Source organism: Lolium rigidum, chromosome 5 (assembly GCF_022539505.1).
Source record: "Lolium rigidum isolate FL_2022 chromosome 5, APGP_CSIRO_Lrig_0.1, whole genome shotgun sequence".
NCBI lineage: Eukaryota > Viridiplantae > Streptophyta > Magnoliopsida > Poales > Poaceae > Lolium > Lolium rigidum.
Genome location: NC_061512.1, coordinates 122,113,373 through 122,132,692, shown reverse-complemented (window position 1 = coordinate 122,132,692; position 19,320 = coordinate 122,113,373). Strand labels below are relative to the sequence as shown.

The window sequence follows — 19,320 nt, the reverse complement described above, 5'->3', positions numbered from 1 at the left end:
AGATATATGTGAGATAATTCCCCTTCATCCATGATTGAGGTAAACTCCCTTCAACGCTTTACTAGAGAAGATATTCCGTATTCAAAACCTCCTGCACAATGCTTAGATGAGTTTGATAATTATATTATTAAGCAAGAAAATTTTAATATGAGAATAGAGAATCATTTAATGGAAAATTCTCGAGCTATTAGTGAATTGCATGATATTATGGAGAGAACCTCCAATGATGTTAAGATGCTTGTTAAACATTTTCATATGGTTCAAACTCAAATTGATCAACTCACTAAAGTGCAAAATGACTTGTTAGGAAATAATGCTAAAAAAAACATGCTTATGAAGTAACAACTAGAGGTGGTGTTTCTACTCAGGATCCTCTATATATCCTGAGGGACATCCCAAAAGAGTTGAACAAGATTCTCAATGAACTAAAACTAGTGCTCCATCTAAGAAAAAGAAAAAGAAACATAAGAATGTTGTAGAATTCTCTGAACCTGTTAATGATCCTAATAGTATTTCTATTTCTGATGCTGAAACTGAAAGTGGTAATGAACATGATAAAGATAATGATAAGAATGATACTCCTGATAAAGAAGAGGTTGAAGAAGAACCTGAAAAGCATGTTAAAAATAAAAAGTACACTAAAGAAGATTTTATTGCTGAGAAACATGGTAATGAAAGAGAACCTTGGGTCCAAAAGCAAATGCCTTTTCCTGCTAAGAAACTAAAATCAAAGGAAGAAGAACACTATAATAAATTTTGTGATTGGATGAAGCCTATATTCTTGCAAATCCCTTTGACTGATGCTATTAAATTGCCTCCTTATTCAAAGTATATGAAAGATATTGTTACTAACAAAAGGAAAATTCCTAATGAGGAGATTTCCACTATGCTTGCTAATTACTCTTTTAACGGTAAGGTTCCAAAGAAGCTTGGCGATCCAGGTATACCTACTATTCCTTGTTCTATTAAGAATAATTATCTTAGAACTGCTCTATGTGATTTGGGAGCTAGTGTTAGTGTTATGCCTTTTTCTCTTTATAAGAGACTTTACTTAGATAAGTTGATACCTACTGATATATCTCTGCAAATGGCTGATAAATCTACTCGCTATTCCCGTTGGTATATGTGAGGATGTTCCTGTTCAAGTCACTAATAACTGCTTGATATTAACTGATTTTGTTGTGTTGGAAATGCCTGAAGATGATAATATGTCTATTATTCTTGGGAGACCTTTTCTTAATACTGCAGGTGCTCTTATTGATTGCAATAAAGGAAAAGTCACTTTTAATGTTGATGAAAAGGAACACACCGTCTATTTCCCCAAGAGAATTGAAAAAGCATGTGGAGTTAATACTATTTCTAATGTGAGAACTATCAAAGTTGGAACTATCGATTGTCCTATATATGAGCCTAAAGAAGAATATCAAACTCTTATGATTGGATCCATATCAATACAATTCAAGGTAACATGATTGATTTGAGTTTATTTCTTCTTATGCTATGTAAAATTTATTTGGTGGCAAGACTTGATCAACCTTGTTAACAAATACTTTTTATATGCATAGAAGAGGTAAACAACATTTCTTTCTTCTTCCACTTGTTTTACTTACTGTAGCAATACCTTTGTATCTTTACTTTATTTCATTATTGTGCCAAGTAAAGTCTCTAATAGAAGGTTGATGCTAGATTTGGATTTCTGCGCAGAAACAGATTTCTATCTGTAACGAATCTGGGCTGTTTTCTCTGTAGGTAACTCATAAAAATATGCCAATTTACGTGCGTGTTCCTAAGATATGTACGCAACTTTCGTTAGTTTTGAGTTTTCTGATTTGAGCAACGGAAGTACCTGTTTAAAATTCGTTTTTACTGGCTGTTCTGTTTTGGCAGATTCTGTCTCTGTTTTTTGCATTGTCTTTTGCGGACTTTAAGCAAGGTTTTCTAGACGTGGAGAGCTGTAGCTAATGTTTTATTGAGTTCTTGCAATGTGTCACTACAGGACCAAGGTGGATTCAAGTTTTTGAGTACTAACCCCTCTAATGAAGTTTATGACAAGTTTGGTGTGGCAGAAGTTTTCAAGGGTCAAGAGAGAAGGGTGATATAATGTGATCAAGAAGAGTCAAAAGCCTAAGCTTGGGGGGAGGTATACCGGCATCACTCATTCTTTGCATATTATGGTTGCTGGATACTTGTACATACTTGTTTAGTCTCTTTGAGTGGTTTTCTAATGAGAGGGAGATGATATTTGGGGAAGTGCTGTCTTAAAACAGATTCTGGACTGTTACTAGAAAAATTCGTGCGCACAGCCAGAACGTTATTTTGAGCTGCCAATTTTTGTGCAGGTTCCCCAGGTTGTTATCTAACTTTCATTAGTTGAACACTTTTAGCTGAGCAACGTAAGATTTTTGTAAAAATCGATTTCGCATCTAGTTATCGGGCTTTGCGATTTCTGCCATCTCGCTTTCCGTGTTTCTTTTAGTTTTCATTTTCTTGTTCTTGCTTTGTTTCTTTCCTAAAACACAAAAAGACCAAAAATATTTCTGTTGTTTCTCTTCATCATTTGTTTATCTTGGTTTCTTGCATTTGTTTCGCTTTATTTGCTATTGCTAGTTTGCTATGAGAAAACCCAAAAAGATTTTGCTTTGTTTGCTTGTTTCCTTTTGTTCTTGTTCTCAAATTCGAAAACACCAAAAATATTTGCTGTTCTTCTTTGGTTTGTAAAGTTCTTTATGAGTTCAATGGTCTTCGGTGGCTGGAGCGTGGTTTTCATTTCATATTATCCAAGCTACACAAGTGAAAAGGCAATAATGACGATATTCGACAATCTGATTGTGGTGAGAGGATGGTATGAACTCTATTTGTTTTCATTTTTGTACATATACTCATCCATGTGAGCATGCTTAGTCGGTTCATGTGAGGTATATGTCATTTAAGAAAGTCCAGTAGTTCATGATCTCTCATGTTTAGCTCCAATTTATTAATATGAGTAGCATCTCATGGATGTTTGCTTGCATTGTTTTATTCATAGATAGATATGATATTGTGGTATCCTCCCCTGAATAATTCATTTATATCAATTTGGCACATGCTCACGCATGCATATGACTGAACAAAAGTCAATTAAGCCTCAATGATTTACATTGCTTCAGAGTTCTTGTGTCACTTTTATGCCTCAGTTAATTTATTTTGCCGCAAGCATGATTATGACAGTTATTGCTCTCTTGATTTGTCGCTCCCTAGTCTTTTGCTAGCCTTCACTTGTACTGAGCGGGAACGCTGCTCGTGCCTCCAAATACATGAAAACCAAGTTATTCCGAGTGTCCACCATAAATACCTATGCATGGCATTTCAAACCATTCCAAGTAAATTCTCATGCGCTACCTTTAAAACTTTCAAAATGCTTCTTAATTTGTGTTTATGTTTCATAGCTCATGAGGAAGTATGTGGTGTTTAGCTTTCAACCTTGTCATTTACTTTTGAAGGACTCTCATATGGACTAGTGGCACATCCGCTTATCCAATAATTTTGCAAAAAGAGCTAGCAATGGGATTCCCAGTCCCGAATTAATTAACTTAAATAGATACTCCTCCATGGTTTGTGATTGTTGGACGGCACCCGAAGGATTCGGTTAGCCATGGCTTGTGTAAGCAAAGGTTGGGGGGAGTGTCATCATCATAATAAAACTAAACTAAAAAGGCACTCCTTCATGGTATGTGATTGTTGGCGAGGCTCCGAGGATTCGGTTAGCCATGGTTTGTGTAAGAAAGGTTGGAAGGAGAGCCACATAAAAATGCAAATAATTCATGGGAGCCGCTCTTGAAAGTCCGGTTGGCGAGGTAGTTGGTGTACCCATTACCATTCGTTGACAACAACAAACACCTCTCAAAATAATTTTACTCCTGCTTTACAAATGAAAAGCCCTAGCGCATGTTAATCCCTGCTTCCCTCTGCGAAGGGTCAATCTTTTACTTTTATGTTGTGTCTCCATCCTTTCTTTGAGCACTTTCTTGAGAGCACAACTGTCATTCTTAGTGTAATATGCTTGTCTCAAAATATGATTGATTGTGGTATAACTTTGATGCTTTTATCTTTGACAATCACTATTTCTAGTCTTTCTATGAACTTCGGAGGTGCCTCGAGCATTTACGTTTTGCTTGATCAAATATGGGCAAGCGAGATACCACTCTATCATACTCTTTTATGAACATTGCAATCCTGCTTATATACATGGTTCATTATGCTTATTATTAATTGTTGGTACCTTTTCATGATTGACATAGCTATTGGATGATCTTATTTGCATGTATCTTATTATGAACTGCTTAAGTATTAGCCATATCATGAGAATATATACATCATATGAACAAATGTGTTCGTGAAAGTTCTTTTATCGCTCGGTTGTTAACCGAATTGCTTGAGGACAAGCAATAAGCTAAGCTTGGGGGAGTTGATACGTCCAAAACGTATCTACTTTCCCGAACACTTTTGCTATTGTTTTGCCTCTAATTTGTGTATTTTGGATGCAACTAACACGGACTAACGCTGTTTTCGTGAACTGTTCCGGTGTCTCGTTTTGTGCGAAATCCAACTTTCGGGAAAAACCTCGGGATTTTGACGAAAGCCCTATTTTCCAAGAATATCGACGGAGCCGAGAAGGACAAATCAAGTGGAGGCCCGAGGGCCCCACACCATAAGGCGGCGCGGCCTAGGGGGCCCGCGCGGCCTATGGTGTGGCCCCTCGGCCGGCCTCCGACGCCCTCCTTCGGACTATATATCGGCCTCGACCTAAAAACGCACGGAGAGAAGTCGAAGTCGCCAGAAACCCTCCAGAACGCCGCCACATCGCGAAACTCTGTCTCGGGAACCAGAAGTCTCCGTTCTGGCACTCCGCCGGGACGAGGAAGTGGAGGAGATCATCGCCATCATCACCGCCAACGCCTCTCCATCGACCAGCCATGTTTCCCCCATCCATGTGTGAGTAATTCCCCCGCTGTAGGCCGAACGGGATGGTAGGGATTGGATGAGATTGGTCATGTAATAGCATAAGATTGTTAGGGCATAGTGCCTAGTATCCGTAGATGTTACTTTTATGATATTGTTGCAACTTGTTATGCTTAATGCTTGTCACTAGGGCCCGAGTGCCATGATCTCAGATCTGAACATGTTATTGATTCATGAATATATTCGTTGTTTATGATCTTACCTGCAAGTTGTATACACATGTCGCTGTCCGGAACCAATGGCCCCGAAGTGACAAGAATCGGGACAACCGGAGGGGATGGTAGTGATGTGAGGATTACATGTGTTCACGGAGTGTTAATGCTTTGCTCCGGTACTCTATTAAAAGGAGTACCTTAATATCCAGTAGTTTCCCTTGAGGCCCGGCTGCCACCGGCTGGTAGGACAAAAGATGTTGTGCAAGTTTCTTATTGCGAGCACGTACGACTATAATTGGAACACATGCCTATTGATTGATTAGTACTTGGATACCGTTTTATTATTATCTGCAAATGCCCTACTATGATTGTTACATGAGTTTCTCTCATCCATGCAACGCCCGTCATCCGTCCCCGTGCCTACAGTATTTTAATCCTGCTGTTTACTAAAATCACTACTGTTGTCTTTGTTACTTTGCTGCTGTTATTTTACTACTGCTACTGCTATAAAACTGTTACTACTGATAAACTCTTGCGAGCAAGTCTCGTTTCAGTGCAGCTGAATTGACAACTCCGCTGTTAAGGCTTTCAAGTATTCTTTGTCTCCCCTTGTGTCGAATCAATAAATTGGGTTTTACTTCCCTCGAAGACTGTTGCGATCCCCTATACTTGTGGGTCATCACATCACCAAGCTTAGTTCTGCTCGTCCCGAGCAGGTAAAACGATAACAAAGATAATTTCTGGAGTGACATGCTATCATAACCTTGATCATACTATTTGTAAACATATGTAATGAATGCAGCAATCAAAACAATGGTAATGACATGAGTAAACAAGTGAATCATAAAGCAAAGACTTTTCATGAATAGTACTTCAAGACAAGCATCAATAAGTCTTGCATAAGAGTTAACTCATAAAGCAATAAATCAAAGTAAAGGTATTGAAGCAACACAAAGGAAGATTAAGTTTCAGCGGTTGCTTTCAACTTGTAACATGTATATCTCATGGATAATTGTCAACATAGAGTAATATAACAAATGCAATATGCAAGTATGTAGGAATCAATGCACAATTCACACAAGTGTTTGCTTCTTGAGGTGGAGAGAGATAGGTGAACTGACTCAACATAAAAGTAAAAGAATGGTCCTTCAACGAGGAAATCATCGATTGCTATATTGATGCTAGAGCTTTTATTTTGAAAACATGAAACAATTTTGTCAACGGTAGTAATAAAGCATATGAGTTATGTAAATTATATCTTACAAGTTGCAAGCCTCATGCATAGTATACTAATAGTGCCCGCACCTTGTCCTAATTAGCTTGGACTACCGGATCATTGCAATACACATGTTTTAACCAAGTGTCACAATGGGGTACCTCCATGCCGCTCTGTACAAAGGTCTAAGGATAAAGCTCGCATTTTGGATTTCTCGCTTTTGATTATTCTCAACTTAGACATCCATACCGGGACAACATGGACAACAGATAATGGACTCCTCTTTAATGCATAAGCATGTGGCAACAATTAGTGTTCTCATATGAGATTGAGGATATATGTCCAAAACTGAAACTTCCACCATGAATCATGGCTTTAGTTAGCGGCCCAATGTTCTTCTCTAACAATATGCATGCTCCAACCATTAAGGTGGTAGATCTCTCTTACTTCGAGACAAGACGGACATGCATAGCAACTCACATGATATTCAACAAAGAGTTGATGGCGTCCCCGGAAACATGGTTATCGCACAACAAGCAACTTAATAAGAGATAAAGTGCATAAGTACATATTCAATACCACAATAGTTTTTAAGCTATTTGTCCCATGAGCTATATATTGTAAAGGCGAATGATGGAATTTTAAAGGTAGCACTCAAGCAATTTACTTTGGAATGGCGGAGAAATACCATGTAGTAGGTAGGTATGGTGGACACAAATGGCATAGTGGTTGGCTCAAGGATTTTGGATGCATGAGAAGTATTCCCTCTCGATACAAGGTTTAGGCTAGCAAGGTTATTTGAAACAAACACAAGGATGAACCGGTGTAGCAGAACTCACATAAAAAACATATTGTAAACATTATAAGACTCTACACCGTCTTCCTTGTTGTTCAAAACTCAATACTAGATATTATCTAGACTTTAGAGAGACCAAATATGCAAACCAAATTAGCAAGCTCTAAGTGTTTCTTCATTAATGGGTGCAAAGTATATGATGCAAGAGCTTAAATATGAGCACAACAATTGCCAAGTATCAAATTATCCAAGACATTTTAGAATTACTACATGTAGCATTTCCCGTTTCCAACCATATAACAATTAACGAAGCAGTTTCAACCTTCGCCATGAACATTAAAAGCTAAGAACACATGTGTTCATATGAACCAGCGGAGCGTGTCTCTCTCCCACACAAGCATTTATTCAAACAAAAACAAAAATAAGAAACATACAGACGCTCCAAGTAAAGTACATAAGATGTGACCGAATAAAAATATAGTTTCAAGAGAAGGAACTCGATAATTTGTCGATGAAGAAGGGGATGCCTTGGGCATCCCCAAGCTTAGATGCTTGAGTCTTCTTGAAATATGCAGGGGTTAACCACCGGGGCATCACCAAGCTTAGAGCTTTCACTCTTCTTGATCATAGTATATCATCCTCCTCTCTTGACCCTTGAAAACTTCCTCCACACCAAACTCGAAACAAACTCATTAGAGGGTTAGTGCATAATCAAAAATTCACATGTTCAGAGGTGACACAATCATTCTTAATACTTCTGGACAATGCCCAAAGCTACTGGAAGGTAATGGAACACAGAAATCCACCCAACACAGCGAAAGAGGCAATGCGAAATAAAAGGCAGAATCTGTCAAAACAGAATAGTCCGTAAAGACGAATTTTAAAATGGCAACAGACTTGCTCAGATGAAAATGCCCAAATTGAATGAAAGTTGCGTACATATCTGAGGATCACTCACGTAAATTGGCATAATTTTCTGAGTTACCTACAGAGAATTAGGACCAGATTCGTGACAGCAAAGAAATCTGTAACTGCGCAGTAATCCAAATCTAGTATCAACCTTTCTATCAAAGACTTTACTTGGCACAACAATGCAATAAAATAAGATAAGAAGAGGTTGCTACAGTAGTAACAACTTCCAAGACACAAATACAAAATAAAAGTACTGTAGCAAAATAAACACATGGGTTATCTCCCAAGAAGTTCTTTCTTTATAGCCATTAAGATGGGCTCAGCAGTTTTAATGATGCACTCGCAAGAAATAGTAGTTGAAGCAAAAGAGAGCATGAAGAGGCAAATTCAAAACACATTTAAGTCTAACATGCTTCCTATGCATAGGAATCTTGTAAATAAACAAGTTCATGAAGAGCAAAGTGACAAGCATAGGAAAATAAAACAAGTGTAGCTTCAAAAATTTCAGCACATAGAGAGGCATTTTAGTAACATGAAAATTTCTACAACCATATTTTCCTCTCTCATAATAACTTTCAGTAGCAACATGAGCAAACTCAACAATATAACTATCACATAAAGCATTCTTATCATGAGTCTCATGCATAAAATTATTACTCTCCACATAAGCATAATCAATTTTATTAGTAATAGTGGGAGCAAATTCAACAAAGTAGCTATCATTATTATTCTCATCAAGTGTAGGAGGCATAGTATAATCACAACAAAATTTACTCTCCATAGTAGGTGGCACCAAAAGACCACTATCATTATAATTATTATAAATAGGAGGCAAAGTATCATCAAAGAAAATTTTCTCCTCAATGCTTGGGGGACTAAAAAGATCATGAAAACCAGCTTCCCCAAGCTTAGAACTTTCTATATCATTATCAACAATGGTGTTCAAAGCGTTCATACTAATATTACTACCCAGCATGCAAATAAGATTTCATAGGTTTTTTAATTTTCGCATCAAACAATCCATGTTTTAAATCAGGAAATAGAATAAGAAGTTCATTCTTGTCCATTATGCCAAACTAGTGTAAACAAGAAACAAAAAGATGCAATTGCAGGATCTAAAGGAAATAGCTTCGAGTACTTACAACGGCGAAAATAGCTTAGTAGCCGAGATCCGGAGTGTGAGTACCTTTTACCTTTCCTCTCCGGCAACGGCGCCAGAAAATAGCTTGATGTCTACGGGAGCTTCTATTCTTATAGACAGTGTTGGGCCTCCAAGAGCAGAGGTTTGTAGAACAGCAGCAAGTTTCCCTTAAGTGGATCACCCAAGGTTTATCGAACTCAGGGAGGAAGAGGTCAAAGATATCACTCTCATGCAACCATGCAACCACAAAGCAAGAAGTCTCTTGTGTCCCCAACACACCTAATAGGTGCACTAGTTCGGCGAAGAGATAGTGAAATACAGGTGGTATAAATAAGTATGAGCAGTGGCAACGGTGCCAGAAAAGTGCTTGCTGACGTGTAGTTGATGGTGGTAATATTGCAGACAGTAGAAACATAGTAAAACAGTAAACAAGCAGCGATAGCAGTATTTATGAACAAGGCATAGGGATCATACTTTCACTAGTGGACACTCTCAACATTGATCACATAACAGAATAGATAAATGCATACTCTACACTCTTGTTGGATGATGAACACCATTGCGTAGGATTACACGAACCCTCAATACCGGAGTTAACAAGCTCCACAATATTCAATGTTCATATTTAAATAACCTTAGAGTGCAAGATAGATCAACATAACCAAATAGATCACATCAATACCATCACGAGTAATAGTTAACTTCACAATCTACGAGAGATCACGATCATAAACTACGCCAAGTACTACATGATGCACACCCTGTCCACTTTACACCATGCAGGAGGAATAGAATACTTTAATAACATCACTAGAGTAGCACATAGATGAATTGTGATACAAAACTCATATGAATCTCAATCATGTAAGGCAGCTCATGAGATCATTGCATTGAAGTACATAGGAGAGAGATTAACCACATAGCTACCGGTACAGCCCCGAGCCTCGATGGAGAACTACTCCCTCCTCATGGGAGACAGCAGTGTTGATGAAGATGGCGGTGGTGTTGATGGAGAAGACTTCCGGGGGCACTTCCCCGTCCCGGCGGCGTGCCGGAACAGAGACTCCTGTCCCCAAGATCTTGGTTTCACGATGGCGGCGGCTCTGGAAGGTTTCTCGTACCGTGGCTTTTCCGTCTCGAAGTTTTAGGTCTGGGACCTTTATATAGGCGAAGAGGCGGCGTCAGAAGGTCGAAGGGGCGACGACACGCTAGGGTGGCGCGGCCAGGGCCTGGGCCACGCCACCTGCATGTGTGGGGCCCACAAGGTCCTCCTATGGCGGTTCTCGTGTGTTCTGGATGCTTCCGGGCAAAATAGGAACCTGGGCGTTGAATTCGTCCAATTCCGAGAATATTTCGTTACTAGGATTTCTGAAACCAAAAACAGCAGAAAACAACAACTGGCACTTCGGCATCTTGTTAATAGGTTAGTTCCGGAAAATGCACGAATATGACATAAAGTGTGCATAAAACATGTAGATATCATCAATAATGTGGTATGGAACATAAGAAATTATCGATACGTCGGAGACGTATCACCCCCCCCCCCACACACACACACGCACATCCCCCTATGTTTCCTTTCTTCCGCCTCCTAAGTTCTGCCTCATTGCTTCTCCCGGTGTCGGTGTCTTACAATGCATCAAATCCACCACAAATTAAATGGCGATGAGGTGGAGCGCTACCGCCTCGATCACACCATCTCTCTAAAGCCTGGGGACTTGGTTTGTCTCACTTGTGGACGGTGAACCTCCATGGATGTCCTGACTCTTTGTACTAGTCATCCATAAATCGGCCTTCTTCCTCCTCCATCTTATTTCTCCTTCCTTCGAGGCTCCTTCCCGAATTGAAGGTGTCATAAGATAAAACTAACAAGCAATTATTCTATGGTGACTATTTTTCAGGGATATTTTTTATATTTCAGTTATCACCTCAGAGTCGCTAATCTTGAGAAAAAATAATACATTCTTTGTATCATACTTGTTGCCGCCGGTTATTCTTCAGTGTAAATTTGTAAAAATAATACATTTTGTTTGCTTCTATTCTTTCCCTTGTTTGCGAGCTGGTCGCCCCCGCCGATGCCATTCCTCATCGCGGGACCATGCTCCGGCGTCCCCTTCTCTTTAAGGTCATGGTTTTGATATAGCACTCGATCAACTAGCAACATGGCTGCTCCTACTAGTATTAATACTATACGGTATGTGTGTAGGACAAATGTTTATAGGATATGTCATCAATTTCTACGTACTACTCCATGTACGAACGTATGAGTACTTTCGAGGCGTTAATGTCCTGAAATTTGGCTACACGCAATCCTGTTGTGGTAGTGTGGATGAATCCATATTTAAGATCGTCCCATGTACGTACGCAGGACCAAAATGCATGCATGGCCGATGGTCCTTCCCTGTCAGCAGCATGCATGCATACATGAAGGCATGACAAATTTAATCTACCTAGCTAGATCGCGATCCAACATTCATGGTGCCACCGGAAACAGACCATCTACTGAGATGAGTTCCCCACACAACAAAGATGGAGGAATAACTTCCACACGGGGCTCACATACTTAAAATGGGTTACTAAAGTACTCGTGTTCCGATCCAATTCGATCCGATCCGATACGATCATTTTCAATTTTTCACAATTAACTAAGGCGAGCGTACATGGCGATCCATTAGACGACTACTGCTGTACTCTAATTGAGGGCCTAATAAGGTGTGGAAAAATTTAACATTCAATATACATCAAAACGAAACTCGAGTAGAACATACTTAAACTAGCTAGTTCAATTAGTTGTGGACCTTTTCGTGACCACTAACTCACACGAATGGAATCGTGATCAAGTATTGACCTTTTCGATCATTAGTCAGCCACTATCGACGAGTGCTCTCAATGGCAGTGGCTAGCTACTGTGTCGTGTGCGGTGTGGCTTTAATTAACGAATTCTGATCCCTTGAACACAGTGGCGGACCCAGGATCAAAATTGAGAGGGGGCAAAAATATGCTTATAGGTGAATTTTTTCTTTTTAAGTGGGGGCAAATCACTCTTTAGGAGTACTATTACAAGGAGAATTAGCAATTGAGGGGGGGCAGCTGCCCCCCTTGCCAACAAGCTGGATCCGCCCATGCTTGAACAGCAAGAGAATATCCATGATTGAAACGAGAGAGAATGAAACCACATGTACAATGGGAGAAACACTGGATGCCACGTGTTGCGTCACATCTACAACATATCTCCTCATGATGCTGCAATCGAGACTCGGGCGCCACTACCATGTAATACTGCTCTGACACTTCGTAAAATTAAAGCACAAAAAGGACACAAGTGTATACATTGCCATAATGATGTGTTTGTAAGATGTTAATTGGTATCTGCCGAAGTCCCACTTATAGTTTATTTTATCAATTCTATTTCAAATTTTGAAACTAAATTTTGTACTTTCTCTGTTCATAAAAAATGTCACAACTTTGTCTAAATTTGCATATATGTACACACTAAAAATATATCTAGTACATATTTTGATAAGCTGAGACATCCTATTTTTAGAACGGAGAAACCATAAAATATGCTACTACAAGTAGAATTTTGATCGGAGCTCACATGCAACTTTGCAAGTCTCGTAGAATGGAGATTGGCCGGGTGTCAAAGATCAGCTGTCACCTACCAGCACAAGTGCTCCACTGATCTCTACACAATTGCCACGACAGTGGGTCCAGGTCCAGCTTAGAGTGACAGCTCGAATGCGAAAGGTTTCCTGAGTTTGTAATTTCTCTCTTTATCAATAATCCATACGTTGGAAAATAGCTTCGGGAAAGCCAGTCAACGTGTGACTGCCCGTTGGGCCTCATGTTCTTTTGGTCCCACAACGCCAGTGACCTCCTCTCCTTTACAGCTACTACAGGCTATACACCGGAGGAGAAGTTTCAATTGCACAAAAGCCCCTCGGAAGAATCCAAACGTTAAGGAAAAGGACACCCTGGACAAGCAGGGAAGGCGCACGGTACGTGGGCCCACACGTCAGCTAGTTGGCCCAGCTCAGCCGCCCACAGCCCAGGCTGTAAACCTCCAAAGTACAGTAATTCCCATCAGGACCCTCACCACCAAGACCTCTCGCCCTTCGTCCACTTCACTCCCTCCTCCGTCCCCCTCCCGTCGATATCAATATCGCAATCAATCTGAAATCCCGCGGCCTCCGGTCTCCCTGCTCTGATTCATTCCTCCTAAATTGATTCGCTCCTCGTCTCCTTACCAATTCTGGAACCAAATCTTCAATCTTGTTTTCTCAGTCCCGTCTTTGTCCCCGTCCTACTGGCCAGCTTCCGTCCACATTGCTGCTGCCTGCCGGGGGAGTGATCGAGCTAGCTCCGTTGGAGCTAATGCGAGTCCTCGCAGAGCATCCCAGGTTTTCCCGCTCCGAATCTCCAGTACGACTACATCTTTCCCAGAGTTAAGAGGCGGCGGTGCTAGCAATTCTCGTACGCGCGCGCGCCATTCTTAGCTAGCCGCCGTCGTGGATCCTCCTGGCCCGACTCTTCTTCTAGAGCAGCCGCCTCCGGCTCTCTCCCCGCTCCTGGATACCTCGCGGAGCGCAGGCGCCAATGGGTTTCTTGGTATGCGTCTGCCTCCTCCAGCTGCTGTTCTTGGGCTCGTCTCCGGCGGCGGCGCAGCAGCCGTCGCCGACGCCGTCGCCGGCGAGGGCCCTGGACGCAACGCTGCAGGACTACGCGTACCGGGCCCTCGCGCGGCGGCCGCGCACCGGCATTGTCTACAACGGCACCGTCCCCGGCAGCCTCGCCGGCGTCGCGGTGTCCGCGCTCCGCCTGCGCAGCGGCAGCCTCCGGAGGAGAGGGTTCCCCGGCTACTTCCAGTTCGCCCTGCCCGCGGGCGTCGTCGCGCGGCCGCGCGTGGAGCGGGCGGTGCTCGTGTACAGCGACCTGGGCAACCTGTCGGACCGCTACTACCCGCTCCCGCCCGGGTACGCCTACCTCGCGCCGGTGCTCGGGCTGCTCGCCTACGACGCCGCCAACCTCTCCGCGGCGGGGCTGCCCGAGCTGAGCCTCGTCGCGTCAGCGACCCCAATCCTCGTCAGTTTCGGCAGTGTCCGGGCGGTGCCGTCGGGCGGTCCGGCCCCGCGGTGCGTGTGGTTCGATTTGGACGGCGCGCCGCAGTTCCGGGATCCGGAGGCAAGCGGCAACGTCTGCGCGGCGTACCGCGGAGGGCACTTCTCGATAGCGGTGAACTCTACTGAGGTTGCTCCTGCGCCAGCGTCACCGGCCGCAATTGCGCCGCTGGTACCGGGCACTGGAGGCCGTGCCGCGGGCAACACGCAGGCCTGGAAGATTGCCGGCACCGTGGTCGGGAGCGCCGCCGCGTTGGGGCTGCTGGCTTCTGCTCTCCTGTGCTTGGTGAGGTACAAGAGGGTCAGGAAGCTGGAGGTGATGGAGCGGAATTCAGAGGTTGGGGAGACGCTGCGCATGGCGCAGGTTGGGCGGGCGCAAGCACCTGTGGCGCTGTGGACGCGGACACAGCCGGTGATCGAGAGCGAGTATGCTGCGTAGCTCGTTTTGGATTTTCTTCAGAGTTCAGGCAACACCAACAAAGGTTTCAGACATGGAATTTGGTCATCATCTGCTTGAAGGTATTAAGTGTTCCATCAGTCAGATGATGCACAATTATTGAGTTCTGAAATGAGCCTCTCTGCCTCTGCCCTTACTGGTCCAAGAAAATTCTCTTGGCGAAAGGTTAATTGTTCTGCAATGCCTACAGTTCGTGTTCATAGTTGCCATGTTCATACCAAGGTGCTCTGTTCAACTGTAAAGCAAATGGAGAAGTGTATTCATCGAGTCAGATTTTGAGTCCTCTTATTTTTTGGGGTGGCTGTATTTTAAAAGAAGTAGTTCAGCAACAGGTTGTTTCAGTTTCAGTTAACTGCATTCTAGTTTTAACTCAGCTCCAATTTATGCGCTGTTTGGCTTCTCCTGTTTAGACACCTGTTAAGATGCTGTACATGCCGGTTTGGTAATTAGCCTGATAGTTTATATTTCAGTGTAACTTGTTTTGACATTCAGTCTATATGAAGTGAGAACTTTTTACTATCTTTCTTTACATTTCTAGCTGGGTATTCTGTTGATGATTTGGTGTTATGGTCTTCTTCCCGACAGGGAGCTCTAGACCTCCGAGGGTGCCATTTTCTTGTTCAGCAATTAGCACCAACAATTTGGGTTTCAGCATGGGGTTGTTGCAGAAACTTTATATGCCCAACCAGGAAAACAAGATGGTCTAACAAATGTATGCACTCCCAGGTCCAGACTGTCGGCATGCTCCCTCAAGTTTCTTCAGCGGAGAGCTTGAACAACCAACAAATGTTTGACCTAGCTTCAGGCCAAACTATCTGAGCATGTGCTGCTTAATCTTTGTGGCTCTTCGTGGGGGCACGTTCACTCCTATGTTGGATTATGTTATATATGGCGCGAGGAAGCCGATGATTAGCTGTTGCTTCATTATGTTTAGGTTGCCAGATGTGGTTTGCCAGCGGATGTGTATGCTGAAGTGTCTGGCGGAAGCAACCTAGGTTGCTAAATTGGTTGCTAGCACATGCTGCATCTACAAGCAAATGCAGAATACATGTCTGTTAGTAGAGTTTGATCACCAGACAGTCCTTCACACGCGTGGGGCGGCTTTCATGCTAAGGAGGAAGAAACATGCAAGCCAGCTGAAGCTAACCTGAAATGGATGAAACTGGAGCTGGGTCTTAATGTCTTATCTGAAGGCACATAATTTTCTCTGGCTAGAGAAACCAGTTGGGTCTATGCTGCCATTACCCTGATTCAGTATAGTACTGTAAATCTATGATGGAGCTGGCTGGTTAAAATTAGTTAAGCAGCACTTGATTTCCGTGCTAGTTAACTAGTTGCTGCAGCTGGCTCGCGATTCGCCAAGCTCCCTAGTGAGACGGTGAAAACCTTTGTCTCATCACGGCTGTACATACATGATATACATCGTTTGCATCCAGACTTGATAGATAAATCCAGTGCATGCGACAGAACTGCGGAATGAATCAAATGGAAGTAGGTCAGTGATGAGTGCTACTCTCTCCATTTTATATTGTTAGCTGTTACAATCGGAGTGAGTAGTAAATATGGCTGGCTCTCTTCATGCAGCAATTGATCAGCATATCCGAGATCACTTGTTTTTGGATCCATGCTGCACCGAGGAGACAAGGAGTATATAGTACTAGCGGTAACCGTGTGCAAGTGCGTAAGTATGCTTGTTCAAATTTGTGCAAAGACTCACTTTTCCTTCAGGGCTCCTTTGATTCAAAGGAAATTCAAATGATTTGTGGGGAATTTGGTTTCTCAAGAAATATTCCTAGGTTAGGTTGTTTGATTCACAAATCCATAGGATTTTTTTCTAAGGATTCACATGTACTCACTTTTCAAGGAAAATTTCCATCCACTCTAACTTCATGTTTGAATTTCTTAGTTTTTCTGTCAATCAAACACATACCTGGTCCGTGGTTTCCTAAACCTTGAGGATTCAAGAGGACACGCCACCCGGTTCCCTTGATTTTCATGTGTTTTGAGAATCCTGCAGTAAAAGGGGCCCTAAGCCTTCTTTGGTGTCCCCTTGATGCCACCATCCTTGTGCAAGACCCATTTGTCCATTTTTTCCCTCTTGGGAGTGTTTCTTCGGTACTTCCATTTTTCTCTACCCGGCAACAAGCAATTTGATTTTACGAAGGGCAACACCAAGTTCAACATCAGTCTCCCGATCTACATCAGCAATATACTCGTTATCATTTAACATTAGATTATTCGTGGAGATTAGTGGGGATGATCCTTAGAATACTGGGTGAAACCCCTACCTTTACCCAATTTTGATAAAATCCCATCCTCAATCCACTAGTTAATGATAGAGCATGGAGGATAAGAAAAAATACAATAAGATATAGAGAAAAGTAAGAGATAGCGGAGATTAAACTCGTTTAATACTCTCCGTTTCATGAAAGTTGTGTGAGATTTATCAAAAATTTAGATGTATCTGGGTAGATCTAAATTTGGATGTATCTAGGTAGATCTAAATTTCGACAAATCTCAGACAACATTCGATGAATGGAAGAAAGTACCATACATGTTTTTAGAAGGGGTTGTGCTACATCGAGGTCGACCTCGATTCCTGGTAAAACGAGGTCAGTCCGACCAGGTGGACTTTCCTTTTCTGGCCCAGCGTGGGGACCACGCACTTTCCTTTTTTTGGCCCACCGTGGGGACCCCCGCAGCATACGAGCATCTCCCCCGCAACTCCCACGTGAACGCCACTTTTTTTGGGGACCGCACCATAAAGCTACATCTACATCGGATCCCATCTTCTTCTTACCTGCTACATGTGCGTTGGATCCCCATCTTCTTCTTCAACACGCCAAGAACAAGGATGAACCAGGGAAGAACAGTCACATCCAGATTCTTGAGAAAAAACCTCCTCTCCTCTCGTCCAGTTCCTGCCACCAGTCAATTTGCTACATCGATTCAATCAGCTTGACTGAGAGATCTGCTACATTGAGGAATAGATCTGCTACATACTTGCTTGTTTCAGATCTGCTACATTGAGAAGAAAATCTGCTACATTGAGGGAGGGATCTGCTACATCTGACGACTAGCAGGTCCAGGGAAATCACCTCCAGCTCCCTCCCCCCTGCTACATCGTCTATCCCTCTGCAAAAATTCAGTTGACTGGAGGTACTATCTTGACCAGATTCTGTTACATGAACCTTTCCCTTTGCTACATCTAGTGAAAAATATGGCATCATCAAGTCTTTAAACAGCTATAGCTGCCACTAATGTATGTTACATGCACTTAGTAGGTGACTTATCTACTGCCTTCAGACAAAAGTAGTTGCCACTAATGTAACTATAGTTACATGCCCCACGTTTCATGTGCCAGAAAATAAATTACTGCTATGTTACATGTGCCACTAATGTAACTATAGGACAAATAAAAAGTAACAAGTTTTAAAAAAAGAGCATAGGACACAAAGATAGCATGTTAGAACACAGGATATAACACACAGAAAAAAAGATGGAACACACAAAAGTAGATAGCATGTAACTGGTAGAACACAAAAAGGTAGGACAAAACATGTAGAACACACAAAAGAAAAAAGCATGTAACTGATAGAACACAAAGTTAGGGCAGAGCTACATGAGAGAACACTAGACTGCACCTCTACATGCTAATACTGGTTATCAGTTCATACTGGTTTCCCATTAGTAAAGGTAGTACTGCATAATATTTGGCCATACTGGTTGCCATGACAGTCACATGATCTTTCCCCTGGTATTGCCTTGGTTTTCTGCGGAAGATATTTACAACTTGCACCTGTAAAACACACAGGGGAAAAAATAAAAAGGGAGAATGTTATTTAACTGAAGATGGTAAAAAACAGATGTAAAATTACTTTAGAAAAAATGTTGTGCAGCCAAAAAATCTTAATGATTCATGTCATTGATTCCATGCAGATATTTGTTTTTGAAGAATAATGCCAAGAGCTCGCGGATTTGAATACTGGTTTGCTGGCATTGATCTCAATGCAACTCCTGAAGCTAGTACATCAACTGATCAACATGCTGGGCAGCCGCCAGAAGTCGGAGGCCATCGTGTCGATCCCCAAGGAGATGAAGCAGGTCCTTCAAACAATGATCAGCAAGCTGATTCGCGTGCACGGACTGGTGTTACACTTTCCAGTGAGGAAAGCGATGGTGAAGCTGAGGTTGAGTCAACGCCTGAAGGATATGTTCCAAAGGTTCCATTTGTTGGCATGATGTTTGACACACCTGAACTAGCTTTGCAGCACTACAACAGATATGCTCACCACATTGGTTTTTCAGTGAAGATAGAATCATCTAGGAGATGTGCTAAAGATGGAGAGCTAGATAAATTTGTTTATGTCTGCAACAAATCTGGGAAGCCTAGAGAAAAAGAAGCAGTCCCAGTTAAGCGGAGGAACCGTAAGCTAATCGTGGCTGACCGACCGCAAAGCAAAGCTTCGAGTAAAACGTGATGGTGCTAGATGGAAAGTTACTCAGTTTGTCGAGGTTCATACACATG

At 42.3% G+C, this 19,320-nt stretch overlaps 1 protein-coding gene across 1 annotated transcript; it reads left to right on the top strand.

The window, feature by feature from the left end:
- The first annotated feature begins 13,814 nt into the window (after window positions 1–13,814).
- LOC124651873 lies at window positions 13,815–14,774 on the top strand. The gene has a single exon (XM_047190896.1). It carries the CDS (start codon window positions 13,815–13,817, stop codon window positions 14,772–14,774), a length of 960 nt encoding a protein of 319 aa, XP_047046852.1.
- Window positions 14,775–19,320: the final 4,546 nt, after the last annotated feature.

Coding starts and splice junctions, on each gene's coding strand:
- LOC124651873 (XM_047190896.1), top strand. CDS start 13,815: ATGGGTTTCTTGGTATGCGTCTGCCTCCTCCAGCTGCTGTTCTTGGGC.